The sequence below is a fragment of the Porcisia hertigi genome, chromosome 35 (genome assembly GCF_017918235.1).
Source record: "Porcisia hertigi strain C119 chromosome 35, whole genome shotgun sequence".
Lineage (NCBI taxonomy): Eukaryota > Euglenozoa > Kinetoplastea > Trypanosomatida > Trypanosomatidae > Porcisia > Porcisia hertigi.
In genome coordinates, this window is record NC_090594.1 from 529,871 (window position 1) to 557,569 (window position 27,699).

At 53.9% G+C, this 27,699-nt stretch overlaps 9 protein-coding genes across 9 annotated transcripts; all 9 read left to right on the top strand.

The window, feature by feature from the left end:
- Positions 1-704: 704 nt before the first annotated feature.
- On the top strand, positions 705-1,763 carry JKF63_01119 (uncharacterized protein; the record flags this gene model as incomplete). Its single annotated transcript, XM_067897168.1, has 1 exon — positions 705-1,763. The coding sequence occupies one exon, from the start codon at positions 705-707 to the stop codon at positions 1,761-1,763; it is 1,059 nt and encodes a 352-aa protein (XP_067753325.1).
- A 742-nt stretch (positions 1,764-2,505) lies between these two features.
- Positions 2,506-3,462, top strand: JKF63_01120 (uncharacterized protein; the record flags this gene model as incomplete). The annotated part of the gene is made up of 1 exon (XM_067897169.1): positions 2,506-3,462. One exon carries the CDS (start codon positions 2,506-2,508, stop codon positions 3,460-3,462), a length of 957 nt encoding a protein of 318 aa, XP_067753326.1.
- Positions 3,463-4,332: 870 nt separating this feature from the next.
- Positions 4,333-5,076, top strand: JKF63_01121 (uncharacterized protein; the record flags this gene model as incomplete). The annotated part of the gene is made up of 1 exon (XM_067897170.1): positions 4,333-5,076. One exon carries the CDS (start codon positions 4,333-4,335, stop codon positions 5,074-5,076), a length of 744 nt encoding a protein of 247 aa, XP_067753327.1.
- A 2,399-nt stretch (positions 5,077-7,475) lies between these two features.
- JKF63_01122 (uncharacterized protein) lies at positions 7,476-7,922 on the top strand (the record flags this gene model as incomplete). Its single annotated transcript, XM_067897171.1, has 1 exon — positions 7,476-7,922. One exon carries the CDS (start codon positions 7,476-7,478, stop codon positions 7,920-7,922), a length of 447 nt encoding a protein of 148 aa, XP_067753328.1.
- A 4,244-nt stretch (positions 7,923-12,166) lies between these two features.
- JKF63_01123 (uncharacterized protein) lies at positions 12,167-17,272 on the top strand (the record flags this gene model as incomplete). Its single annotated transcript, XM_067897172.1, has 1 exon — positions 12,167-17,272. The coding sequence occupies one exon, from the start codon at positions 12,167-12,169 to the stop codon at positions 17,270-17,272; it is 5,106 nt and encodes a 1,701-aa protein (XP_067753329.1).
- A 1,162-nt stretch (positions 17,273-18,434) lies between these two features.
- Positions 18,435-20,123, top strand: JKF63_01124 (uncharacterized protein; the record flags this gene model as incomplete). The annotated part of the gene is made up of 1 exon (XM_067897173.1): positions 18,435-20,123. One exon carries the CDS (start codon positions 18,435-18,437, stop codon positions 20,121-20,123), a length of 1,689 nt encoding a protein of 562 aa, XP_067753330.1.
- Positions 20,124-21,059: 936 nt separating this feature from the next.
- JKF63_01125 (uncharacterized protein) lies at positions 21,060-21,722 on the top strand (the record flags this gene model as incomplete). The annotated part of the gene is made up of 1 exon (XM_067897174.1): positions 21,060-21,722. One exon carries the CDS (start codon positions 21,060-21,062, stop codon positions 21,720-21,722), a length of 663 nt encoding a protein of 220 aa, XP_067753331.1.
- Positions 21,723-22,756: 1,034 nt separating this feature from the next.
- On the top strand, positions 22,757-23,656 carry JKF63_01126 (uncharacterized protein; the record flags this gene model as incomplete). The annotated part of the gene is made up of 1 exon (XM_067897175.1): positions 22,757-23,656. One exon carries the CDS (start codon positions 22,757-22,759, stop codon positions 23,654-23,656), a length of 900 nt encoding a protein of 299 aa, XP_067753332.1.
- A 2,235-nt stretch (positions 23,657-25,891) lies between these two features.
- JKF63_01127 (uncharacterized protein) lies at positions 25,892-27,448 on the top strand (the record flags this gene model as incomplete). Its single annotated transcript, XM_067897176.1, has 1 exon — positions 25,892-27,448. One exon carries the CDS (start codon positions 25,892-25,894, stop codon positions 27,446-27,448), a length of 1,557 nt encoding a protein of 518 aa, XP_067753333.1.
- Between the last annotated feature and the right edge of the window lie 251 nt (positions 27,449-27,699).

A 27,699-nucleotide genomic window follows, 5' to 3' on the forward strand; every position in this document is an offset into this window, starting at 1 on the left:
GTGCTCTCTTTTTTTTTGCATTTTTTGTGGACGGTGGGTGTTGGTCTGTGGTTTTGTGGGTGAGTGGGTTGCGTATCCTGATGCCTCAATGAGACAGCTGTCTTGTAACCCCCGCACAAACGAGCCAAATGACACTGTGGCCAAATTCGCTACCCTCACCATTTCCGCATTATAAGAGAGAGAGAGCAGTACTGGTGGTGGCGGGGGGATGCCTTGAGCGATTTTTCTCGATCTTTCAGAAAGTAACAGGGGAGGCCCGATGTTCACGTGGCACTCTGGTGGCACTGATGTCTTCACGCCCATTCTATGGTGGTCTTGCGATGCTTATCTTGTCCTCGGATCTTTATTTTTGTTTTCCTTGTTTTTCTGTATGGACGTATGCGCTCGTTCCTATCGGTAATCGTAAACCCAGCAGCAGGCGCTGCTGGTGAAAGAGACGCGGTTGGCCATGTCTTTGCAGTGGGCTCGCATGAACACATTTTCTGTCGCTCACGGTGTCTTCTGTTCGCAAGTGAGCGGGATATTTGCACTTGTCCGAGGTTCTTGTGGGGTTTCCTCTTCTGCTCTCATTTATTTCATCATGGTAGGCGAATGCCGTTGTCTTTCACCAGGAAGTGTTCCTCTTGTTTTTGTCCCCCCCATTCCCCCCTTTCTCGTGGATCTGAGTCTCTCTCCATTGCTTACATAAGTTAGGCAAAAAAGTCATGCAAGAGCTTGCACGACAGTTCGAGCAGCAAGGCATTCGGTGCTCAGAAGACGCTCCTCAGCAGTTGTTGTGCTTGTTTTGCACTAATTATCAGCAGGATTTGGTTGCATCTAAAGTCTCCCATGATAATCTCGAGGTAGGGGAGGGTGGAGAACTTGAGGGGCGGGATGTCGCCGTCGACAATGAGAATTCACGGGCTGACTCCGATTTTGGTTCATCGTCTACAAGCTTAGATGCAACTCGGGCCTGCTATTCGAACACTCCGCCACCTCCACTTTGCATCTTAGAGGCGACGAGGGAGGCTGTTTTGGCCCACTGCGCAACACGTACCCATCTCTATCTCTACGAGTACCATGCGCAAAACGGGTTGCAGCATTGGTGCGCGGTCGACCTGCATGGCTACCGTATGCTTCTCAACCATCACTGTATTTACCCCTCTCGTATGTTTGGCAACGGTCGCATGCTGATGGACACCTCCATATCCGGGGGTATGCTGCTTGGGGTGGACGTCTGTGGAGGAGTGAAGCTGTGGCCGCAACACCAGTACATTGCGGTGGAGCTGATCCTTCCATCGGCGAGTAGCGGGGTCCGAGAAGTACTTGTCCCGCCCCTCTCTACTACTACTACTACTGTTGAGGAGAGCCAGCGAGAGGGAGGAGAAGGCGGCGAGCAAGATGTATCGTCGCCGCAGCTGTCGAAAAGCACACCAGGGAGTCGCGTCGCTTGGATCATTCATGAATCCTCAGAGATCTCAGAAGAGGTGGCGAGCTCTTATGCCAGCAATTTGAGCGGGTCACGACAGCGGGGCGCTAATGCAATGCGGTCTCTTGATCGATTTCCCGCTAGTAAGCATTCCAGTCGCGTGAGCTCTAGCATTGTGCCGCGGTACTTCGATGAGCTCCACCGTGTGCGTAGCCAGCGAGTTATGCAGGGGTCTTTGAGGATAGTACTGGAGGCCACCAACGCATCCATCATTGGCGAGTGTCGCTTACGCAGGCAGCGCCGTCGCCACTTAGTGAAACACGGCCCCCTCATGCTCGGCAGGGAGAAAATGTGAGTCCGATGATCATCAGTAATTGACTGTTTCTGCGTTTATTTGTGCTTGTGCAGACACGTGTATTACTTAACGCACTGCATACAACACGTGTCGAGGTGACGGAGTCTTGGGGCCGCACGCCTCAGTTGGGGTAAACATCTCCGAAAAAGGCGAAGGAAATTATTTGTGCGTCCTGTACCTCTACTGGCAGTGGTGGTTTCTGAACAGAAGAACCACAAAAAAGGAATCTTTTTTTTTGGGGGGGGGAGAGGGGGGGAGGGAGGGAAAGGGTGCTGCTAAGCTGAACAAGCGTTCTGGAGTCGCATTGGGTGGGATTTTTACATAGGCATGGATGCCTCTGAGGGGCAGGTGGGTGGGTGGGGCTCATTCGCCATCTTTCTTGCTAGAAATTATATACGGGGCCATGTCGCTGGCTCTGGATTTAACGCTTTCCCTGTGACTTTACTATGCTCCTCACAATTCCCTTCTCTCTTCGTGTATGGCTATTGTGCTTTTTCTTGTGCACACATACTCACACACGCACACACACACACCTGTCGTACACTCGGCTTCACTGCATGTGCGGCTGCGACACCATCGCGTACACAAAACTGGACAAAGGAGGCAGCAATGACGGAGGTGCGGTTGTCTTCTTCCGCTCGTTCTGTCTCGCACCCCACTCTGCGTTTTGCGGCCTCTTGTCTTTGTCTTACTGGCCGCGCTCGCAAAAAAAATTCTGTGACGTTAGCGGACAAGCATAGACATGTCCATCAGGTCGAGATTCATAGCAGGGGTCACGCACCTCCTGAAAGGCGGCAGCATGAAGTACTTGGCCGCAGGCGAGCCGTATTGTCCATTCGGGGAGGAGTTTGGTTTGACAATCTTGCCGGAGTACATCCTTGAAGATGATGCCGCCAACCTGCGCAAAGGGTACGTCGACATTTACACACGTGCCTCTGATCGCATCATTCTCAACGACGGGCGCTTTCAGCTGCCCCCGCTCTCTCCTGCGTCCTTCACCCCGCTGCTCGAGCGCCTGGAGCAGGACAACGTAGTCCCGAAGAACTGGCTGAATAACCAGACTGCCAACCTGTACGAACCAGGGGACTTTATTCGCGCCCACATAGACAACCTTTTTGTGTACGATGACATCTTTGCTGTATGTTCCCTCGGTAGCAACTGCCTTTTGCGCTTTGTGCACGTGCAAACGGGGGAAGAGCTGGATGTGATGGTGCCGGACAGGTCTGTGTACATCATGTCGGGACCTGCGCGGTTCGTGTACTTTCACATGGTGCTTCCTGTCGAGGAGCAGCGCTTTTCGCTCGTGTTTCGCCGCTCCATCATGGAATCCGATGGCAGTTTTCGACCTGTCAATACCCCCCTCAAAGACATCATGCCCTATCGAGCTACCCAAATCCTCAATGTGCTCTACAGCAAGCAGGTTGGCGGTGTGCGAGTATCCGTGGACGACGACTTCCTGGAAAGCGCCAATATCGGCGCTTTCGATACATCGCGGTGGGTGAAGCGCTTGCATCCACTGCGGGACTGGTCGTTGCTGCGGCAGTTGGATGAGGACGAGGCCCGCGTGGAGGAGCTGCGTGAAAAGCGCTTCATCGACGTCGATTTTAGCTGGCGATACAAGGAGCTTCGATCATACTACAAAGCGATGGATGCATCTTTAGCGTTTCCGCATCCGTCTCACCCGACGCCGCAGGTGTAGGTGTCCTGCGGCTCTGTCCCCTATGCTGTTGGAGAAGAAAAAGTGAAAGGATATTTTTTACCGTTTGAGCCCATTTTTCTTTGCTATTCACCAGATTTTGGTGATCCAACGCGTGCGGTTATTGCCACGAGTGTTGCGGCGGCATATGCGGAGTGCGAACGTGTGGAATAACCTGACTCCGTGTACGAGCTCGGGGCCTCCCCGTTTTCACCGCAACCGATGGCTCCTCTCTTATTCCCTTCACAAATAATGCAAGGGAGAGCGTCGACCGGCACACAGACCTTTGTTAGGGAGGAGAGAGAGAGCCGTGGGGGGGGCAGCACTGTCGTTTTGTCCTACAAAATGGTGGTTCTGGGGGGAGAAGTTCATGGTGCAGCGCTTGTGTCAGAGGCAGCGCTTCGTGCAAGTTCCTTACACTAGTCCCTTTCTCGAGTGACTTCGACAAGAGGATGGAACAAAAAAGCGCTCTTCGATGCCGCCTCAACACCCGGGGACAACACTCTTGTTTCCCACATCTTGTGTCTCTTTTTTTTTTTTTACCCCTCTTCATTCTTCCTTCCTGGCGACGGTTCTATGGTGCGCCGGTGCGCCGCGGATATTCACGCACGTTTTATTTTCCCTGGGCTGCTAAACTGCACTGGCAAGGCTGGTTGAGGGGGAAATACGAGGACTTTTCTACCCCAACCCTACCCTAACGCTACTCTACACCCATCAAGCACGTACACACGGCCCGCGGACTGCGTTTAGACAACAATTCAAATTAGTACGAGGTAGCGCTGAGCGATGATTGCTGGCTGTTGCAGCGCAGTATCCACACACATTCAAACTCGAGCATGATTTTCAGTCGCTAAGCTTGTGGTTCTAACAACAATGGCCGAGTCTCCACCCTTTTCTGCTGCACCGACCATTTTTATTCGCTGTGCCACCCTCCACAGTCGTGGCGAACTCCTGAACGGCTTTTTCTTTGCTCACCGCGACGTTCTCGGTCTTCGGGAGTGGTACGAGACCGCACCAACGCCTGCCAGCGATGACACGGGCAACGGGGAAGTAAATTTCACTAGTGCCGAGGAGAATGCCGCTGCCGGCGCCACTTCTCACACTGCCTCGTTCCCGCGGCTGCCACCGCACTTTCCAGTTGAGGTTTTGTATATGCGCAATTCTCGAAAACCTTACTTTCTTGTCGAATGGCGCTACCCCACACCAGAGGAGGAAGAGAAGCGAAAGGACACGTCCGACGGCATCAGCGACGGCAAGGGAGAAGTTTGCGAGGCATCCGAAGCAAAGGCTAGCTCCTCGGAGGGTCGCGTGGCTGGGGAGTTGCTACAGCAGCTCGCAGAGCGCACTCTCTCCTTGGGGAGGAAAGAGCTATCTGGTGATGTCCCAACGTGGAAGGGACAGCCCGTGTTTGTCAGCGCAGCTTTGCCTGGAATGACTGTGGTGGCGGAACGGCGAAAGCTGGAGCTGCGTGACGCACAGCTCAAGATTCAGCGCACCGCAGAGAAGCGCGAGAGAGAAAAGGCTGACTCTGCAGCGCCGAGTACGGGGATGAACCAGCGCCACTCTGCTGTTATGACGCCTACTTTTATTCCCCGTTGCGTGCGGCGACGAACATGAGGGAGGCGCGGGCCGGTTACCTTTTTTTGCTTCGATGGGGGCACCTGTGTGGGGGCGAGCTCGAATGCGGCAGCGGTATGATGAAGGGATGGGGGGGGGGGAGCTCCGTGTGCTCATGTGCCGTTTCTGCCGGAATGCGGCGGGGGGGGGGGGGAAGGGAGGGAGGGAGGGGGCTTCCCTCTTTTGCTTTTTGTTTGCTGGCTCTTCTGACTAAAGTAAAGAGGATGTCGTAGAAGTGTTATCCTTTTTATAGTGAGAGGCACATAGTGTTGCGGCACCACAGAGAACAAAGCAAAGAAACCTGTTGCCTGAATTCTCTTCACACCAGTGATATATGCGCATACCCCTCGCCGAGATGGATGCTTCCGAGTCCAAGTGGCAACGGCCCGATGTCCAGTTTTTCTGTTTACTAAAGGGAAACTGACAAGCGAATCGCCTGTGAGAGTCTTTACTCCCCATGACCACCCCACCCCACGAGACTTCTCCTGGACTTCTCCATTTCTAAGTATATTCGTGCGCTCTACTCTCTCCCTCTTTTCGCTCCCCCCCCCAAAAAAAAAAACAAAGAGCTGATGGGGGACTTGTCTTTGAATTGTTTCTAGGCGGATCAAAAAGCGAGGGGTCATGTAGGTCATGGTGCGCTGTTGATGCCGGCGCTGGGTTCCACAGAGTGTCCTCAATTGTTCTGCAACTCCCATCACACGATGTACAGAGGTCACCCCACTGCGCTCGATAGGGAACAGGAGCATAGACCCATTCGAGAGGTGGCACCAGGCCTATTACTGGTGCTCACTCCACTTCTACAGGGCCAACAGCAACGAAGACTTGCAGCCTCGCTACTTCAGTGAATTGGGTCTCATTGGTCATTCGTCGACCTGGGCGTAGTACGAAGCCTTCCAGTGGCTTTCGACAGTGTCCCAGGACGTCGGTGTGTGAGGGGGTGCGCAGCACACATTACCTGCCAGCAGCGGCGTTAATTGGGCAGGGAAACGGGCAGCAGTCTGTATTGGTGCTGTAATGGCCTCACCTCTCTGGCTGTATCCAGTATCACGTTCGCCGAGTCAGACTACTATTGCTTGTGGGGGCGGCAGACACGGCGGCTATATCTACGGAAAACAGCGACGTCACTACGCGGTGAGGGCAGGCTGTTGCATGGGCTGCGACATGACGCACAAATCTGATTCCCCCCACGCATTCTGTCAACGCACTGATCCAGGCCAGCGCGCAGGTGGATTCCTAGGCTAGTTCCCTGGCTCGCTAGCCCTATTGTCTCCCCTGCGCGGCCGGCTGAGTCCGAGGGCGATCTGAACACAAAGGTGAATGTCGTCATTAGTATCGTGCATAGCAACATACAAGTAGAGACAAGTTTGGTGTCGGTTAGCCCAGGCAGGGCGGACAGAGGCACAGAGGACATTACGCGTCTGATTTGGGGCGAAGGTTTGCATTCTTGTGCAGGGAAAAGCGTCGGGGCGTGGGGAACTGTTTTTTACTAGTCCATCCAAAATCAGCTCATGGGCGGTTTGTCGGATCGCATCTCGCATCGCTACATGAATTAGCTGCGAAGCTAAGATGAGTGGTGCGAGGAAGCCCAACTTGTGTTCGCCCATGCGGACGCACTTATACAAACACACACACACACACACACACACACACACACACACACACACACACCCTCCAGCTCGGAGGCTGACCCAGGACTGCTCACACGATGTCGACCTTTATGCGGCGCATCCTTTGAGAGGGGAGGGGGGCAGCGTGTCTTCACCAGAGTGTGCGCACACCGGGATACTCCCTCCCCCTTGGTGATACCCCCTCACACTGAGGTGTCCTCTGCCAGGAGAGTTTTACGAACTGTCTTTCCCCAAAAAAGAACACTGTGTCGGAGGGCAGGCTGGGGCCCTTGGCGAGGGTGAGATTGACTGGAGCGGGCGTGCGTTCCGTCGTTGTGTTTCCCTCAGCCCATTTTCACATCTGCGACTCTTTTTTTTTTCTTCGCTCCATCTGTACGGTATTGACATTTCCAATGACAACCATACTTCATTTCTCTGCTCTTCCATTCACGTTGCCTTGTGCCGTCATCACGTCGAATTATCTCGTAGAATTGGATAACGTTTTTTACTAGCTCTCACCGTCTCACAAACCTACACTTGCACATACATATAGGGCTATACGAGGTAGGCATCATAGGAGCTCTCCTTCCCTACGGAGCGCACTCTACTGTTATACCGGAGCGCCTCTCTCCTGCGGTTCTTCCTCTACAAATCGTCATCCCTCTCTTCCAGAGCTGTTTTTGTGTTTCTACTTATATTTCTAGTGTTTGTCAGGGCACTCTCAGCAGTATAGGGCACACCTCTGTCCCCCTCTACTTCTTCGCACCCCCACAAAGACATACCCTCAAGATGGCGCTTCGCCGCATTCAGAAGGAGCTGAAGGACCTTGAGAAGGACCCGCCAGCGAACACAAGCGGTGGCCCGGTGAACGATAGTGACCTCTTTAATTGGAAGGCCACCATCATTGGCCCAGAGGACTCCCCTTACGCTGGTGGCCTCTTCTTTTTGAACATCCACTTCCCCTCTGACTACCCGTTCAAGCCGCCTAAGCTGCAGTTCACAACCAAGATTTACCACCCGAACATCAACAACAACGGTGGTATTTGTCTGGATATTCTCAAGGACCAGTGGTCACCGGCGCTGACCATTTCGAAGGTGCTGCTGTCTGTGTGCTCTCTGCTGACGGACCCCAACCCTGACGATCCGCTGGTGCCGGATATTGCACGCCAGTACAAGAGTGATAGGGCTGCCTTCAACAAGACAGCTGCCGAGTGGACCCGCCAGTACGCCATGTAACATACCCACACACAAAAGGGAAAAGTGGGTCAAATAGTGGTGGCGAATGAAACGAAGAAGAGGACACTGGGTAGCAGAGGGGGAAACGAAAGGGGAAAAAATAAAGATGCGCTGGAGAGAGCGTCTGTGCGTGTCTGTGGTACTAACTGCCGGCTCCACTTCTCTCCAGTGCTCGAATGAATTATCCAGTGACGTGTGTCATGTCCGAGCCTTGACCGCTCTTTCATTTCATATTTCATTTACCCCCTCCCTCTCCCTCTCCCTCTCCCCCCTCCCCCTCCATGTCCTGTGCGCCTTTGATTTCTCCGGTACGCTCTGTCTCGCTCCTTTCCCCGTATTGCTGCAGCTCTCTCTTTCCTTTTCCCCGAGCCTTAGCTGCTGAGTCAGGGTAGAGCTGAAGAGTTGCACTGCGACAAGCAAGAGGTGCACTGGTCCCCTCCCTCCCCCAAAAGAGGAAGAAGAAGTGGTAGCTATAGGGCGTACGAGGAAGCGTCGAAAAGTGAAGAGAGGTGAGCTCAGAAAGCCTCCCCCCAAAACGATGAACAAGCGACTCACCCGTGTGTATCTGCATGCACGTGTGCCTGAGGCATGTATGCATGCGTTTCATGCCCACGCTTGCACCCAAAAAAATTCCCACTCTTTCTCCGCTTTTACCCTTCTTCAGCCATCTATGTTTTCCCCTTTTTCTGGAGTTTCCGTTTTTCACGTCTCTCCTCCTCCTCCTCCTACACTCAACCCCTTGTTTTTTCTTCAAGCCTTTCTTTCGTTTTTTTTTTGCGATTTGTATGTTTGTGTGTGCGTGTGTGTGTTGGCGAGACTCATTTTCATGGGCGAAAACAATTTCGTCTCATGAAGTCGATCTTCCATTTTTCATTTTTTCTCATTATTTGTCTTCCGTTCTTCCCTCTGTTCTTCCCCCTCTTCTTTCCCCCTCTATTGTGATCCAGCGCTCTTGCGTCGTTCACCGCCTCCTTGGCCGATTGTGCCTCGTCTCGTCTTTTTTTTCCCCTTTGTCTTTGTCGTGGGTGTCTGTGTCGATCGGACCTCCCCCTCTTCCCGCTTCGCCCCTACTCATCAATCGACACTTCTCCACATCTACACACACACACACAAAAGAGGCAACCCACGCTTAATTTTCTCTCTATGGCCCATGCTTCGCTCCGCACCAGGCGGAGAGACGTTGTGTGAATGAGGAGCGAGACGGACGCGTGAATCGGCAGAGGAAAGGGATGGTGGTCAAAGTGTGAGGGGAAGGGAGAAAGAAAGGCACATGCAAAAAGGTGGAAACAACCAAAGAAGGTAAAGTCACTCCAGCTTACGCTGTTTGTCTTTTCTTCGTATCCACTTGTATTTCATTTTTTTTTCTGCGTGTAGGTCTACCCTTTTCCCGCTTTTTTTTTTGCCCCCCGTATATATATATATATAAATATATACATATATCTATATATTCGATTGGCGAGTTGCTGAACGATTATAGGGAAAGGGGGGAAGAGGGATATTTTCGCGTTTCTTATGAAAGTTATGTGTTTGTGTGTGGCTGTGTGTCGATCTCTGTGATGCATCGCGGGTAGAGTTGTACAGGTCTTTCGTGTTCAACTTTGCCTAGCTGTGATTATGTATGTATTTTTGTATGTACCTCGTTCTGCGTCTCGAGTGCGCGTACCCACACACAGGGAATGAAAAAGAAACGCTCAACAGGGGAGAAAAAAAATAAACCAGAAAAAGCAAAGCGTCGCGCATTCGCTGTGAATCCAACAAGCAAGAGGAGAGTGGGGGAGGGAGGGAGGGAGGGAGGGAAAGTGCAGAGCAGGGTGGGGATTCAAAACATCCAATAATGTTGTTGTACGTAAGCATGCCGGATTTCCTTCTTCCCGCCTCCCCCCCCCTCATGCAAGCCTTTCGGGGGAGTATCAGTGACAAAAGAAAACGAAAAAAATTGTCAACCTGAGGTGAGAGGTAGAAAAAAAAGAGCTGATCGAGGTTGCCACCACAGAACCCCACAAAGAAAAGGGGGAAAAAGGGAACGTGCTGCGTAAGAAGAGATGCAGAAAAAATTAATTAATGCATGTGAGTGATTGCTTCCCCCTTCCCTTTCTTTTAGAATTTGTCTTGCGGAAGTATTTGTGAAGCGGCGACATTGGCAGCGAAGCAGCAGCACTGACGACGACGACGTGGGCTTTTCTCTTCACTTTTTGTTTTTCTTCGCGATAATGGTGCGCAACAGCTTCTCAGAAGATGAGAGAAAAAAAGAATGAAGCATATGAGAGGATGCGCATCCGCTCATGTTTTTTTTTAAGCATGAAGGTTTTCTTGAAGCCAAGAAGAGTGCTTGAGGGCAACTGAGTAATGCGGCGGCGGTCGTCTTGCATTTTTCTTCCGTTTCCACAAGCGCACACACGCTTTTACAAGGCGGCGATTCAATCTCGAGAGGGTGGACTGTCATATTAAACAGTAGCTTCATTTGTTTTTCCGACTAGATACACCACGACTGCGCCATGTGAGGGTCGCAAGATGCACCGAATCATTCCCATTCTCGCGCCTATGATACAACTCTTCTGGATCTCGTTCTGTTTATCTCATCGATTTGTCGTGGGTGTGAGGTTTATGCATCTTTATTCTCCACCCCCTTGGCGGTGTTGATTCAAAAAATCTCCACAGCTTCCTTCTCTCGTCGAGCCCCTCGCGCTTTTCTGGAATTCTCACCAGCTTTACATTACTCCTCAGTTTTTCCCAAAACATCCACCATGGCCAAAGGAAAGCGCTCCGCTGATGCCAAGGGCAGCCAGAAGCGCCAGAAGAAGGTGCTGCGCGACAACATTCGCGGCATCACGCACGGCTGCATCCGCCGCATGGCGCGCCGCGGTGGCGTGAAGCGCATCTCGAGTGAGATCTACGAGGAGGTGCGCCGTCTGCTGAAGGCGTACGTGGAGGACATTGTTCGCTCCAGCACGGCCTACACCGAGTACGCGCGCAAGAAGACCGTGACGGCCTCTGACGTCGTGAACGCGCTTCGCAAGCGCGGCCACATCCTGTACGGCTACGCCTAACGGACACTCACAGCCGTTCTTCTTTTTCTCCCCCTCCCTCAGGGGAGGGGGGGGAGGATGTCTCTCTTTTGTTTTTTCTGTGCAAAGTCCACTGACCTCCTCCTCCACCTTCTATTTTGCCTCCTTACCCCGCGTTTCCTCTCTCTCTAGTTGCTAAGTTCGAACTCTACAACTCCTCCTCCTCCACGAGGCTAGAGGACGCATCTGGAAGGCAATGTTCGCGTGTCGAAGTGTACATGGAAGAGGGAGGTAAGATATGGTCTTCCGCGTGAGTTGCTCCTGGACGTGAATCTCAGAACACACACCGTTCTGCGTCTCCATAGATAGACTTGCTTTTTTCTTTTCTGCCTTTTTTTTGTTACTCCCTTTTTTTTTTCGTCGCCTCCTTTTGCTTGACCGTTGTGTGTTGACGGGTTCAATGCGTCTTCCCTCACCTCTTTTTCCATCTTCCCAATGAGGACCATCATCTACGCACGGGCTCGAGAATCACGCAGAGGTGCAAATGAAGAAGACAGTTAAGCGCAGTGTGCTTGTGGGTATGCGTTGCTGCCTGATCTGTTCCTTCTCATGAAAGTCGTGGGTCCAACAAACTGATGTGAAGGAAGAGTACGTCAAAAGAGATTCGCAACGTTAGTCTGTGGTGGTTTTCAAACGTCTTGGATTAGGGCTGGAATGGGATGTCGTCGCCGACGTCACTCTTTTCTGTGACGCATGGTATTTATCCCTGCGAACAGACACCCACTCCGGCGCTTCTCTGCTTAATAATGGTTGCTTGGCCTCTCCACTGTCATCCCGCATCAAGAGGCACACTGCTCATTTGGGGGTCTGACCACCGTGTGCTCGCATGCCCCCCCCCCCCCATGCACACGCACACCTTTCTGCGCTCTATCTTTCGTATCAATCTTTCCTTCACCACATTTTTTTCTCAAAACGTTCTCTGCCCTTCCGTTATTGCTCATTGCTTCTTCATTGTCTTTGGGTCATGTCTTTTTAATCCCCCTTTGAGTCTGCGTTTCTCTCTCTCGTGCTTCAGTGATTCTGAGCAGAAGAGCACACGCTCTTTGTAGAGAGGGTGTTGGCTCGAATTGGAATTCTTCTCCAAACCCAAAGACGTGTACAAATGAAGAGAAGAGGCTCTGCATAGCCCCACGTCACCACAGCGCCCCACATCGCCGCTCCCATTACGCAACAACAAAAATGCCCGTCTTAACCAACGCAAATGCTCTGCCCAATGTGCCGTCTCCACAGCAGCTGCAGCTGGATATCTCCACAACTGCTCTTGCGCTTGACCGAAAGGTTGTCCAGGGGTTGTTCATGGCGCTGCGTACGTCGATTCCACAAGATGTTCAGCGAAGCCTCCTCTTCAACTGCAGAGAGGAGCTCCAGTTTCTCATCGCACGACAGCCGCGGTTAAGCGCGTTCCACCATCGCCGGCGCGAGTCGCTGAGACACCCCGCTCTCGCCATGGCAACGAGGAAGTACTACCGCGAATGCCGCCGCCGCCGACTCGAAATGATGTTACAGGAAATAGCACCCACGGAGGACCATCCACTCTCTCTGTCGACAAACCCACTAGCTGCCCAAGTCCGCACCGGGTCGAGTGCAGTGCAGCGTGAGGCGATGTTGGTGGACCTCCTCTATTCAGCGTACACCCAGCAGTCCACCGGCTACCGCAAGGGGCAGGATTCGCAGGGAGACTACTACACCACGAATGCTGGCAGCGGTGACTTGTGTACTTCGCGCAGCAGCCTGGCATTTAGCACCCAGCCAACCTCTATTGGTTTGCATCAACTTGGCACATTCTACGGGGAGCAAGAGAGCGAGATGGGCCTGCATAAGCTGACATCGCCTTTCGGTGGCTATGCCGCGGACTCCAGAAGCCCGATGGCGAGCGGTTCGAGCAGCATTTTGCCGCGCCGCCCTCCGCCACTAAAGCAGCTCCGAAACACCAACGAGGAGAGCATCTCGTGCTTCTCTGACGCGCTCAGCGGGGGCTCCTTTTCCCGCATCAGCTTCGCCAATCTACCAGGTGAAGGCGCCGAAAGCGGCATTGGCCCCCGCACTCGGGGCGTGAACGCGGGCCCCCCTGTGATCTCCGCTCCAGGCGGAGCTGGTTTCTTTGCGCGGCGGATTGGCTACAAACACAATGCTGCCAGCGGTCGCAAAGGTGACAGTGGTTGCAGTTTCGGAGGCACTATGTTGCCCGGCTGGACAGCGGAGATGATGAGGCTGCTGCAACGGCGTGCGGATGAGGAGCGCGACGCTGGTACCGGCAACGACCCGTACCTGTTCATTTCTGCGCGGCCTGTCGAGCACTTGCTTTGTTCTTACGGCAGTGTCTTGAGAGATCCAGCCACCCTGGTACGCTCCGCGGCATCGATGGTGTTGGAATACGACAACGCCAAGATGACAGACGCGGACCCGCTTTCCGATGCAATAGTAGATGAGGAGGCCAGGTGGGATCAACTGGCGGGGTGCCACTGTCAGTTGCTGCGAGCAGCATGTGGGCCGTGTCGAGCTGCAGCGTCGGTTGTCGCTAGCGACGGCCTCGTGAACGATGTCATTCGGCGCTTCTGGGACCGACTGACAGTCTCTGTGGCTGCTCAGTCCGCCCACAAGACTCAGGAGGCGCATAAGTCACGCGCAGCGGCGGAAGCTGAAATGGAAGCAGCGGCCGTGGCGCAGAAAAGCCGGCATGGCGGACAGGCGGACGAGGACGACCTGAACGAAATCGTCGACAATGGTAACAAAGAGGGCGATGATACTCTGGATGAAAAAGCTGGTGGCGGTGGTGGCGGTGGTGGTGGTAGCCGCACTGGTCACACAGGAGCTGCTGCTTCTGGTTCCCGTAGTTCCCCACAGCAAGGCGCAAAGAGGCGCTCTCGTACCTCTAAAGCGTCAAAAAAGCCCAAGAAGAAAAACACTCGCGACGCTGACTCCTCCGAGGCATCGGCCAGTGCAGGTGGCAAGTCTGACCACTGCTCTAGTGTGGCGTACTACATGTCTCCGCTCCAGTATGTCTATCTTCATACCCGCATGGCGCACGTACTTCTGCCAGACTGTGAAGCAGTTGAAGTGGAACTGTTACCATATATCCAGGAAGACCTCCTCGTGGATGCAGCGTACAATGAGAGAGACCCAGCGCAGACATTTTACTTTGGTGAGGCTCCACGCCTAGTAGGAGACACGGGGCGACATTGTCGCAACTCGATCACTTCTTTGAACGTAGGGTTTTCGTCGAAGACATCGAACACCGATAAAAGAAAGGAGTCGGGTAGCTACGACGCCGCTGGGGATGATCTGATGTATGCCGACGGCGACAGAGCAGGGAAAGCTTCCTTGTCCTTGCAGCGTCGATTTCTGGCTGTGCGTAGAAACGGCTACGCTCATAACAGACCGAGCCAGGGCGACCTAAGGTGGCGTAGTGGCATGAGTGATATGAGCTTGTGGGATGCTGGGACGACTATCGGGCCCACGTCTTCGATGGCGGTGGCGCTGGAGGATAGATCCTCCACTCACGGCTCCATTAGTCCCGCTAGAGGCATTGGCAATCCCTCCGTCTCTGGCTCATTGGTTCCAACGAGTTTCACGGTAGAGCAGCTACCCTGGCTCACATATTCGCAGTTTTGGTGCTCCATGATGGAGCTGGCGGACAACTGGACGTGCTGCGGTGGCAACCCGGTGGAGACAGCAGTTTTCTTGTGGGAGCTCTACACTGAGGCTTTTGGCCACAGCTGGGGCGAAGAGGACAAGTCTCTCGCCGCTGCGGTCGAGAAGAGGGCGGCCAAGCTCACCTTGAGCGAAGCTGAGAAGGCAGAGCTTGCGAAGGCGGAGCAGGACGCAATGGAGTCTTTTGAGGCGCTCCTGGTCGAGATACAGGAGCGGGGGTCTCAGTTGCCGTCCGTGCGCAGTTCTTTTGATAGTATCAGCGACATTGCCTACAGCGAGACAGACGGGGCTCACCACCGTCGGCGTAAGTCCAAAAAAAAGCGCGGCCTGGGCATCAACTCTTCATCGACGCCGTCAACGGACACGGACGATGATGAGTTGCTCTCGCTGACGTCTGAATGTTCTGAGGTGCCACTCTCGGAGTGGAAACGCCTCGTCAAGGCGAAAGGAAAGGGGGGTGATAAGTGGGTGTATGTCGAGCGCGTCGGGGATGATGGGGTGACGCGCCGCTATCGTCGCAGGATGCTCCACTCTGGCCACAGCTCACGTTCGCACGGCGTTTCACAGCAGGGTGCACACCGCACCTCTTACATCATTGAGGAGGAGCTGGACGAGAGCGGTGCTGTCTTGAAGCGGCGCAAGGTGCGGTGCGATATTGTACTCTCGTCGGATGGTTCGGAGTTCGACGATGACGGTGCGTTATACGCGGCGGACGAGAGGGCGCCGGAGTTCCTTCGTCGGAAATACTTCGAGGACAAGCCCAAGAAGTTCCGGCGGCTGGAGATAAGGCACCGCGTGACTGCCGGGTACGACAGGAGTGACTCCCCTTCATCCAGCATTACCTCGTGGTCTTCCATTGACGACGACCGCGACTACGACAGCGACGACGGCGACAGCGACGACGGCGGTGACATCACTGACGGCATGAGTGACGGCTTCAGGGACGATCGTCGCCTCGGGCGCCGCCGTCGCCGCCGCCGCCGACACACGGGTTTACGACGCGATCGTCTACGCTTCTCGAAGGAAGACGATCGGTATCGGCGATGGAAGTCCGAGGTGCAGGATCTCGGGAGGTTTTCACTCAGCGACGACAAGACCGATGACGATAGTCCTGAGTCAAACGAACCCAAATCAGACAAGGCACCACTCACTCACAAGGAGCTGAAGCATTTACTGGATCGCAAGGAATGGCTCTCCTCTGTTCTCAAGGAAAAAGGCATTATCCTGCCTTCACAGTTCTCAGACGACCCAAACCAGGAGAGGATATTGTACAATTTGCTGCGACTCGCGGAGAAGAGCGAGGAGAGTGGCGAGGACTTCTTCCACCTCGCGGATGGTGAGGGCGGCGATGGAAGCGGTCTGTCGGCTCTCGCAACGCTGCTCGCGCAGTTGCAGACGCTCAGCCTGGACGAGCTCGCCAACACTTCCCTCATGCGCCGTCTCTTGGGGGAGGGTGAGGAGGGGGGTGCAGGCACTAGGCAGCTCACACAGGAGCAGATGCGAGACGTCTTGATGGCCCTTCTAAAGGAGCAACAAAAGGTTGGAGATCACAAAAACACGGGCCGCGCAGAGCCAGAAAGCGTGCGAGATCGCCGGCTGCGGCTCTTGCGCATGCTCGAGGAGCGCAGGGCTCTCCAGTCGGGCAAGAAAGGCTCCGTGGACGACTTACCGACAGAAGAGACCTTTGGCCTTACTGAGGTGTTCTCACCGCCTTTTCGTCCGCCGTCTCCCAAGGGGCTAGGGGAATCTTCGGTACCTACAAGCCTTCCCATGTATATGCCCTTGTCGCGCCCACAGAGTGCGCGGCCGCCAATATCCGCTTCCATGAACACTTCATCGCCCGGTTTCTCAGTTCATGCGCTCCAGGTGCCCAGGAACAACGAGGTCTCTTCGGGTAACTCCAGCGCCGCGAGCACTGTACGGCTAACCACGAACTCTATTTTGTGGAAAATCTCGCCAACAACGCTGGCGGAGCGCAAAGAGATGGAGCGACTTTTCAGAGAACTGGAGGCGTACTGGGCGGACCGCACATCTTATTCCGGTCGCTTTCGCGTCGACATCGTCGATTACACTCCTGAGCAGCTCGAGGAGTTCTTCGCTCACCTCCACCTTGGTCCACGGCAACGCGCCTTACTGCGAGGACGAGCCCCGCTGGCAGCGGGGACATCGCTGGTCGGTGGAACGATGCACCAGGGCGACTTTCCGATGGCCTCTGAAAACGGCGTCACGACTGCGGGGGCGCGACAGGAGCATGGCCACGCCGCTTCTGGGAAGCCAGCCTCCTCTTTAGTGCCGTCACCTCCGCTTCTCACACCAGCGCCGGTCAAACTCTTCACACTCACCACGAAGGATTCCCTTGACAAGGCCTTGTCCAGTAGCTATCAAAGCTACTTGCAGGACAAGGCCTTTACGGAGGCTCTTCACGGGAACATCAAACTGGAGACGGCGGGGCCCGTCCGCGTACCAACGACGACACGATTTCCGAAGGCACCGCCACTGCCTTCTCTGAGGTTGGGTGAGTCACTGAAGAAAGCGGTGAGCGATCGAGCAAGAGGTGTGCTGGGTATTTCTGGAGCGCCGAATTCGTTGCAGCCGCAAAAGTCATCGCCACCCCCTTCATTGCCAAAACTATAGGGGTACCAGGGCGCGGTAATGACGCTCATATATACAGGGGTGCGCGCTTGCACGTGGTTCAGAGTGTTAGTGGACTTGGCGCACTCTGATACTTCTTGCCCGCTCCCGTTCTTGTTGTGTTGCTCTTGATTCGCCTACTGGTTGCGTGCGTGCATCTACGTCTGTGTGTATGGGGGGGGGATGGGGTGACGCATGCTCCTCTTCCTTTACTTCTTTTTTTTTCGTTTCTGTTTTTCACCCCTTCCCATGTAATCAATCGCGTTCCACGCAGGTGGTGCTGTAAACCTCTTCCCCCCGTTCCAAGCTGCTTCTCTCCATCAATGCTGAGATTGGTGGAGGTGGATAGGGAGGCCGAGAGTATAGCCTGCTTCGTGGTCGCACGCAGGCACACCAAAGACGCGCGCATGGGAAATCACACACACACGCACACCAACATGCGTGCACTATGTATCATATCTACGGACTTTGCTCACTCTGGCCTACCCTTTCTCTTCATGCATAGGTCTCCAAGTGGATGACAACGTGGACTATCATTCTCGCTTTTTTTGTCTTCTGTTTTGTTCTTTGCTCACACACTGGGGCGTCGCTGAAAAAAACTATATTCATTTTCCCGTCTCCCTTGTGTGTCTCTGTAGGTGCTGACAACCTCGTCTTGCCCCTTCTAGAACGAATAAGTTTCGAATGCATTTTTGTGCGTGCATGTGTGTGTGATGTCAATACGGAAGGGGGGGGGGAGGGTGCTGACCACTGGCATCATCACCACCACCCCATTCCTTCGTTGATCTCCTGCACCGCCAAGATGGCTTCTCGAATAAACTTCCAACTAACTGATCACTCTTCTATTTCCGTCCCCCCCCGCCTTCTCTACCTCTTTCCCTTTGATTCTCTAACGTTTTTCCCTTTTCCCAAACGCACATGATGACTAGCATACACACACACGCACACACACACACAAAGCAAAATATCACCGACGACGGTATCGTATCCACTAGTGGCGCAGACGGACACGCAAACTGCTACATACAGGGCCTGACTCCTGTCTTGATTCTCGAAGAATTCCCTGTCCACCCTTTTTCGATTTCCTTCTCTCTGTGGTTCTCAACCGTCAAACACATTGCTGCAGTGCATAGAGAGTTTTTTTTTGGCTTGCGTCAAAGGAGTCATGAAGCTAACTGTGCACCGCGCACTATGGTGGGCGCCACTGCTACTATTTCTCTTCCTCACTGCAATGCCCTTCATCTCGAGCGGGCGCGCGGCGGAGGATATGAGCGAAGATGCCCCAGAGATGCTGGAGCTCATTTCTGAGGGTACCACAACGAAGTTCAAGCTACCAGAATCTGTTGTTGTTCTGGACAATGCGAACTTCGAGTCTTACCTTTTTTCCAGTAAGCGCTCGACGCCGCGCGCGTTCCTCGTCCTCTGCTACTCACCGTGGTGTCCTCACTGCAAATCTCTCCTACCACAGTTCCTGAACGCCAGCACGCAGCTGGATTTGATGAAGGTGCCACACACCACCTTCGCGGTGGTCGACGTGCAGAAGAACACGGCTGTCTCAGAGTACTTCCACGTGCAGCGTTTCCCGACTGTTCTGTACACCACTGGCAAGTCCAGGCAGTGGCATCTCTACGAAGGCGGCAACACTCAGCAGGGTTTTATGAAGTTCTCCACATACCTCCAGCACGCCGTGCACACCGGGAGCTTCTCGGAGGATGTCACGGATGTGGAGCACTTTAATGAGGTCGAGGAAAAGAGTGGCACAACGCGTGTGCCATGTTACGTGTACGTTCCAGCCACCTCCTCTAGCGCCCCTGAAAATCAGCGCACAGCCCACTGGAGTCACGCCGTCGATGGTGCGGCGTCCGTCAGCAACATCCGCTTTGCCGTCATCTACGAGAAGGCGCAGACGCTGGGCTGGGCGGAGCACGCCAGTGAAAAGTATAAGAAGGTGGTGGAGGAAGCGAAGGCGTGCGTGGCCGCGGGGAAGGCCAACGGACCAGACGGCGAGGCCCTTGTTGTGTTCTCTGATCGCTACCGCACGCCTCAGTGTTACTCGGGGATATGGGTGGAAGAGCGCGGTGCTGCGAAGACGTCTGAGCTCAGAAACGGGCAGGCCCAGGCCGACACGGTGACAATGAGTGTGGCACTCGAGAGCTTTCTGGCTCTGCACGGTTTTCACGCCGTCGAGGATGCGTCATCGGCTATGTTTGCCACCCTCGCTCACTACCCTAAAAACTACTTGGGTGTAATTATGACGAATCACCCGATTGACGGCAGCGACACGGAGTTTGTGCCGGTCCTGCGGGAAATCACGCAGGCCGCGAACGAAGCTCTAGAAGGGAAGTATGGAAGAAACTTGACTATAGATGAGGAAATGCCTATCCCTCGCGTATCGTGGTCCTATATCGACGTGGTGGAATACGAGGTGTGGCGCTCGCGCTACGATGTGGAGCTGGATCAGCTACCGGCTCTCATGATCATCGACACAAAACGAGACCGTTTCTTCAAAATGGCCACTCGTTTGCCGCGCTTCGAGGCAATAAAGATGGACACGCCGTGGAAAGTCGGCGGGGAACAGCACCGGCTCATTGAGAAGTTCGCCCAAGATGTGCTGGCGGATGTGTATAAGGCGCAGAAGCTGTCAGTCGCTGGTGCCGTCGCTGAGTATCTCTCCCACTATCCTGGCTTGGATTTTCTGTACGAAACTCTCAACTACGAGGATTTCGTGTTTGACGTTGTGGTGATGGCCCTTAGCTTTTTTTCTTTCCTACTCTTCCTGGCTCTTGTGATGGAGCCTCTGATGGAGTGGCAGGATAGACGCTCAAAAAAGGCACACAAGGTCAAGACGGAGTAGGGTTGCTATGGCTGTACCAGCCTTGGCGAGGATGTGAGCCGAGTTCGTCGTTCAAGCAAGAGGCAAGCACCGCTTCTCTTTGTCCCCTCCGACGGCGCGCGTCGCCGAGGTCCAGCGCTCGCATGCCGTCCACCGCTTTAGGTTCTTCCCTATTTTCTTTCCGCTGAACTTCACTTTTGTCCCTTCTCGTTGAGCTGTCGAGTATGGGTTTGTGATGGACAAACGCGAGTGCAGCGGACTCCTCAACCTGACAGTGGTCAAGTGAGTTTTTTTTTTCTATCGCTCGATTTTGCTGACGTTGGTCGTGGTTTCCCTTTTCTGCTCATGTGGAGCCCCTTACGGAGGGCAACGGGAGTGTCGAGGGGGGTGTAAAGAGAGTGCAGCGGATATTTAAGGGCTTAGCGCTGCACTGCCAGCTGTTTATGAGTGACAAGGATGGTGAGAGAGAGGTGTGGAGGCGGCAAAGAATCCCTTGTCTGCGACTCGTGTGGGGAGAGGTTGCACGCCGATAGCCCCCTTGTTTTATGTGTACGTGTATATTTCGAGCCTCGCTCACTCAGTTCACTCTTGAGTGAGGTCCATGTGGGCGCTCCCGACAGAGCTTCACGCCACTGCTCTCAGCTACTTTCTTTTCCCTTTCAAGCGCTTTCGGTGCCTCGTCTGTCACTCTCTTTTTTTATCATCCTCTACCTTTCCGTTGTCTCCTTTTCCTGCTGTTGCTCTCGACGCTTTGCCGCCTACCTGTTATATCCATGGTCACACACACGCACACACACAAACAAACACACACCATACGCGCATTCGCATGAAGGAACAAGGTCCACCGCAGGAGGTTCCTCTTCATCTACTTTTGTATTTAATCAACGACATATTGTCATCAGCTTTGTGTTTTTTTCTCCCTTTTAAACCTGCGCCGAGCTCTTCCGTCGAGCGGAGATGCTCCGCCTCTCTCTTCGATGCTTGGGCGCCGCCTCAGCCCGTGCGGCGTTGATTCAGGCTGCTCATCCACCGACACGGGCGACCACATTACCCGATTTTTATGGCAAAAACTTCACTGTCTCGTCACGGGCATGGGCCCAAATTACTCGGAAAAACGCACAGGAGGGATTCACCAACGACGCGCGTTATCTGCGCCTTGCCATTGACTCGGGGGGTTGCCACGGATACCTCTACAAGTTCTCCTTCGAATCGAACGATGAGCTCGATCTCGAGGGGGATGTGGCCATCGCGGAGACAGACGCGGTGTCACCCAGCGACGAGGAGTTTACAGGGGTGCAGCCGTCGCCACGTGTGGTTGTGGACAAACTCAGCGCCTCGAAGCTCGAGAACGCGACGCTCGACTACCACAGCGAGCTGAAGGGATCTGCGTTCGTGGTCGTGGGCAATGAGTTGATTGACCAGTCTTGCGCTTGCGCCATGTCCTTCTCGATAAGGAAAAAGGCACGTCCACCAGCGGCGTCATCGGCCACGCAGGGAAGAAGTTCCGGGGGTGACGGTGATCGCAGCGGTGGCGACGCCGCTGCTGCGTCGGTCGATAGTTCTTCGGTGTCGAATGCGCGTCCGATTTCCCGCTCTTCCTCAACGCGAGCCACCTCATGAGGGAAAGAAAAGGTTTTATCAACTCACGCGTGCCTTTGGCGTGTGCTTCTGTATGACCTGCGCGATGTGTGCGTTTCTTCACATGCCTTGACCACCCATACACACATGTGCAGATGAGCGTTGCTATAGTGAGCTGACCGAGACATCACCCTGTGATATGTTCCACCCAAAAGGAGGAAAACCAAAATGTGTCGTTCTTCGAGGGGGGATATCCATACCCCCGTGTTGTGAGAGAAGGTGGTGTGTGTGTATATAAATGAACACTTATTGCTCGCATCACACCGAGTGCTGCTTCTTGCTCTATATATATATATATTTATATATATATATTTCTACTAGTTCTATGATTCACACAGTCAAAACAAAACACATACCACCACCCCCACACTTTACACACACACACACACACACACATACACGAACGCTTTGATTGGCTGGAAATCTCGCTCACGTAGGGCATACCTGTGTGTGTGTGTGTACCTATGAAAAGCTGGGAGCACCCTGTCACATCTCCGCTGGCGCACAGATGAGTCTTGCGCCATACACACCGATACTTCTCCAAACCCTTTCCCTCCCCCCCTTACCTTCTCTTCTGGGATGTTTTACTTACTCATCCTTTCCTCTTGTTGCTCCTATTCACTTTGGTCTCTTGAGAAAGATAAACCATAAAGCCACGAAGAACTGTGATTCACGTGTGCGGGCCCCCCCCCTCCGTCATTTCTATTCTACCACAGCGCAGAAAGACGACCAGTTCGCCACTCTGAAAAGGGGGGGGGGATACCTCGCAGTCGATCCACTCAGGAATACAAAACCCGTGCCCTTTCCTCCTCTTCCACATCTCTTCCTTTCTATCAATCACACATTTGTCTCCCCTTCCTGTTCCTACGCACAGACGGGAAAGGACGTTGCACCTTATCATGACGGATGAACACTCGACCGCTGGTGCTTCGGCAGTGTCTTTCTCCCCCTTCCCCCCTTCTTCCTCCTGCAACGTGTATCGGCTGAAGCACAACCCTTCGTGGACAAAGTTTGGCATGAATCTAAGAATGAAAACCGACATCAGTGCTCGATCGAGTCAGCTTGCACGGCGCCCGTTCTCGTCACACGGCGGCGCTGCGGCGCGCCCCGCCGCGTTCTCTGCAAACACATCATGTATGTCTACCGCAACGGCGCGAAGGCCTACGTCGAGTAGTAGCCTGGCCGCAGTTGGGGCCCAGGCGGCTTTACGACACGAACAGCAACGTCAACAGGCGTGCGCAACTTCGCGATGGGTTGGCGTGCGGTCACCTGCTTTCCACGCTAGCAGTCTTCCTGGGGCTTCTCCTTCATCATTTTGTAGCAGTGGGTGCGGGACACCCAGGGTGACTGGCAGCCATAGCGTAAGGGCGTCGACACCAGAAAGTTCTTCACCGGGACAGTCCGCACCGATGGCTGGGGAGTTATCCACCTTGTCGACACCAGCGTACACGAGCCTCCAGGAGGAGGTCGGCTCGGCGAATAACGACAGCAGGATGCCTTGTACTCTTGCCGACACAAATAGCTCCACCTTCCAACCTGTGTCCTGCGGGGTGAAGACGGCTGGCGATCATGCGATTCAGGCCTTAGGCGCCCCTCTTTTGAGAGGCACGTCGTATCGTGCGAAAAGGTCTCATCTGGTGGGCTGTGCAGCCGTTGTCTCGGTGCCTGGTCCACTGGATGGCCATTACGTTCCCATGCGCCGGCCTGCTCCAGGGGATTGTGTGGCTACACGCCAACATTTTTCAGTTTTCGAAGGTGCGTATCGACCGGGAAGGGGACTGGAGAGGTCTGCGATAGAACCCAGAGCAGCCGCAGGTGCTCGGGCGGGAAAACATTTCAGTCACGGCATAATCGGTGATGCATTTGAGTTCGGCATCTACAAGACGACCAATAGTGCCTACGGCCGTGGGTGCTAAAAGGATAGAGGGTGCGCTACTAGGCAATTACGCAGTGGGTTGGCGCTTGCCTTCCTTTGTGCGAACATCACACTATGTCCGCCTCGGTGCCCGTTGTACGCCATAGATACCTATAGACTATACATATATACATATATATATATATATAAGCAGTGTAGAATATAAATGAGTTATGTATACATACCTACGCTCGCACACATCTGTTCTGCATCGTGAACTCGCTCTCCTCCTCGGCACAATCGATGTTGATTGGGTTGAGGTGGGAGTAGTGGGAATCACCAGAAGAAAATGAAAGAGCTGAGAAAGCAGAGGAGGGCGTAGCAACGTTCTTAGTTCGAGACACTCTTGCACACAATTCTCACCATGTTTGGCTACTCGAAGAGGATGCACCGGGGAGGGGGGGGGTGGGTGGGTGGGCTACCCGAGTGTTTTTTTCTAGAAGCGTGTGTGTGCATGTGTGAGGGGGGGGAGGGGCTTTCCAACTCGCCTAATAGAGCACAGCCACTTTTTCACTTTCGTCTATCTGCGGCACTGCGCATAAAGGGTCGTCGGCGCAGACTCATGAAGAGCGCACCCTCTCTGGGCTTTTCCCTTCATATTCGTTGATCTTCTTCCCTTTGTTTTCTTTGCACTGCACCATCTTTGGCTTCACGCACACGAGTGCATACCGAAACTCACAGGTACTGCCACACACACACACACACACACACACACACACACACAGAGGCAAAGATACCCACGCCTCCTTTTTCTGTAGATGACCACCACTTCGCTGTCATTCAAGCGAAAAAGGTTCCCCTCTCTAACTCGCTCTTTTAATTGATCCCTTGCTTCTTGCTATACCTCGTTCTGGTTCCCCTCCTCACTCCTCTACAGTGCGGTCCACCAGCACCACTATCTTATCTTCCTCCCACCTCCCACTTCTCCCCCTTTTATTTTATCCTTAGCTCCCCTTCTCTCTTTTTTTTTCCCCTCTACTCCTCTCCGCTTTCCTCCTCTTTCTTTTCACATTGGGCAGGTGATTCCTGCACTCCGACTTCCCTTTCGTAACTGCTGAACAACGTGAGAAGTCAAAGCACAGATAGCGAGACACACACACACACCTTTCTTTCTTGTGTGCAGGGGGGCCTAGGTCGTTTGGTAGAACCGCCCTTTTCTTGAGCTGCTGGTGTCGAGAGCGGTGCCGTCCGTGCTGGTGTCTATATCTTTGTCTTCGCGCATCCCTCTAGTCTGTGCTTCTACGGGCACTCATGCGCAGTCGGACACACACACACTCACACACACACATACGCAGACGCGTGTAGCTGCAGGGCTGTAACCGAGTGATTCATACATTTCTTCACGAGTGTACTCTCCCCTTCCCCTCCCCTTTCCTCACCCCCCCACACACACACACACACACACACACACGCACACACACGCACACACACGCACACAACTCAAGTGGGGAGGAGAAGGAAAACAAAAAGACCGCCCCAGACGCACTAAGGAGCTTCTTTGACGTCAGCATACGTTGTGGCGTGCCTTCCATCCCGCGGTACTTACACCAAAGCTTATATACAGACGCACTCATACATATACCTGCGCAGAACGTGGACAAGGAACGGACAGCGACGAACAAAGCAAGTGCGATTTGTTTTTCTTATATTTTTGTAGGATTTCCTCTACCCCTTTTCACCTTTTCATCTTTTCACCTTCCCCCTGAACCCCCCCTTTTTTTTAAAAGGGGGGGACGGAAAAGAAGAAAAGCTGAACGTTTGCCAAAAGGAAACATTTGTCTTCCAGTTTCCCTTTCCTCCCCCCTCCCCTCCTCCCCTCCCAGTGTATTTCGAGCTGACTTCCGGCTTCGTTGTCGCTGTCCGTGTATATCCCTGGCCTTTATTTATCACTCAGGTCTGTCTCTCTGTCTGTATATATATTTATATATATTTGTGCGTGTGTGTGTTTCATATCCATATTGTCTCCTAAAGTCGCACTGTTGTTGCTCTTCCCCTCCCCCCTCTTGTTGGGATCATCCCCTAGTTTCACTGCAACGGACGTAGTCCCTTCCTTCCTCCTTTTACCCCCATTAGTATCTCAGCGTCTCTCTCTCCCCCCTCCCTCTTGTTCTCTGTTACCCTCTGTGCTTCTGCCGTCCCCTGTGACCTCCTCCTCCGCAGCTCTACACAGCTGGAGGGGGACCACCTCATATACGCGATTTCCTTTCTTGCTTTACCAACGTGTTTGTTATTATCAATGAAGAACGAAGGTGCACACGCCGACGGGTCGAGCCAGCGTCCCCACATGCTGAGTGGGCTACGCAAGTTGTTCCAGGGGAATTCGCTCGATCGAAGCAAAATGCCGCACAACGATTGGAATTCCCCCGTGGGAGGGAACGATATCAGCGACAGTCCCGACTCCGCGCAGGATCCAGAGGAGTTGGAGGACCACATGCACGGCAGTATCTATGCCAGAACGGACATCTGTCAGGCCTGCGGGTTCCCCCGTGGAAGCAGCGTGTGTTGTCCGGTCTCCCGGCGTCACCACGGCACCGATGAGGTCGTCAGATCTGGCGGGCATCACACCCATAGCCGTTGTTTGTCCTCTACAATCAAGAGCGTCCTGGCAAAAGAGTTCAACAAGATCCCTGTGTCACCTTGTCACCTTAACCAGTCTGCGCAGGCGAACTTCGAGAGTCGTGCACCGACCGCTGAAGAGCTGCCGCCTCCCTTGGCCTCGGTGTCGGAGGATGCCCCTGCTGAGGGTGCCGATGGATATTCAACTGGGGTGAAGAGGCCACTCCCCTGGGGTGCAGGTGACTTTGTGGGCCAAGAAAGTGACCCAGAGGATCACAGAAATGAGACTTTTTCAAACCAGCACAACGGGATCGACATCTGCAAGGGAAACGACGGAGCCGACGGGGCTGCCTGTCAGGAGGGAGACGATACTACACAGTACTACTGCTACACCGACGAAAATGGATGCACCTACTACTACGCACAGGTCCAAGAGGACCCGAAGCAGCAGCAATCATCTGCCGCCAATGCAGAGGCGGCGCACACGAGCCCAGACGGGGCTGAGTTGTCCCAAAAAGAGAATCACGGAGAGGAAGTTGGAACGGACGGCGCGGTCCCACCCGGCTCTTACGTCTGTGAGTGTGTGGACGAAAACGGTCAGACAGTGTATTACATGTACACACCCGATGTGGACGGCGCCGACGACAGTGCGGCCACGGCACTGCTGCAGACTGGAGACACCAAGGGTAGCGTCGAGACCCCTGCTTCGACTATCGCCGTAGCCAGATCGGAGGTCACCTCTGAGGATGCAGGAGACACCACCGGGGCGTCTAAGCGAAAGATGCCAGGCAAATATTTTGCAGCCATCCTGAACTCTTTCAAGTTCCACCGCAAAAATCGTCGGCGGGGCAAACATGTGGATCCTGCTGCCGACGACTGTGAGGTTGCGCAGCCCGCCTCTTGCACCGCCGACAGGGCTGTAGAGCCATCGACCGCGATGAGCGCTGTTTTCAGTGACACTCTCATAACCCGCATTCCAAGTGGAGTGAAAGAGTATGACAAGGAGGTGAAGGACTTCATGGAGCTCCTTGACGAAGCAGAGAAGAAGGGGTTCATGAAGAAGCGCAAGCGCCTCATCAAGGAGCTAGTTTTGAGCGAGAGAAAGGAACGGGAAGCTATCATGAAGCAGCGCCACGATGGCTTAGAGGCACTTGAACGGGAAAGGCGCGCTGGTGCCGTTGCGTCCCAAAGCGATGAGGCTGGAAAGAGAAAGCGGATGGGCTTGAAGATCATCTAAGGGTGTGTGGAAGGGGCGATTTTTTTTTCATGAAGCCCTTCGTCCGCACACGGCATTCGCAGTGGGGGGAGGATGGGGCGTCTAAAGGGCGATAGGGGGAGCGCCGGAGGCTGGAAAAGAATTGTGGTGTTTATGGTATGGGCTGTGTTTCAGAGACGACTGGGGGGGGGGGAGGGAGGAGTACAGTTGAACTTATATACAGATAGAACTGGCTCTTCCCCGCCGTTGCTCCCCTCCGAGGTTCTGCGTTC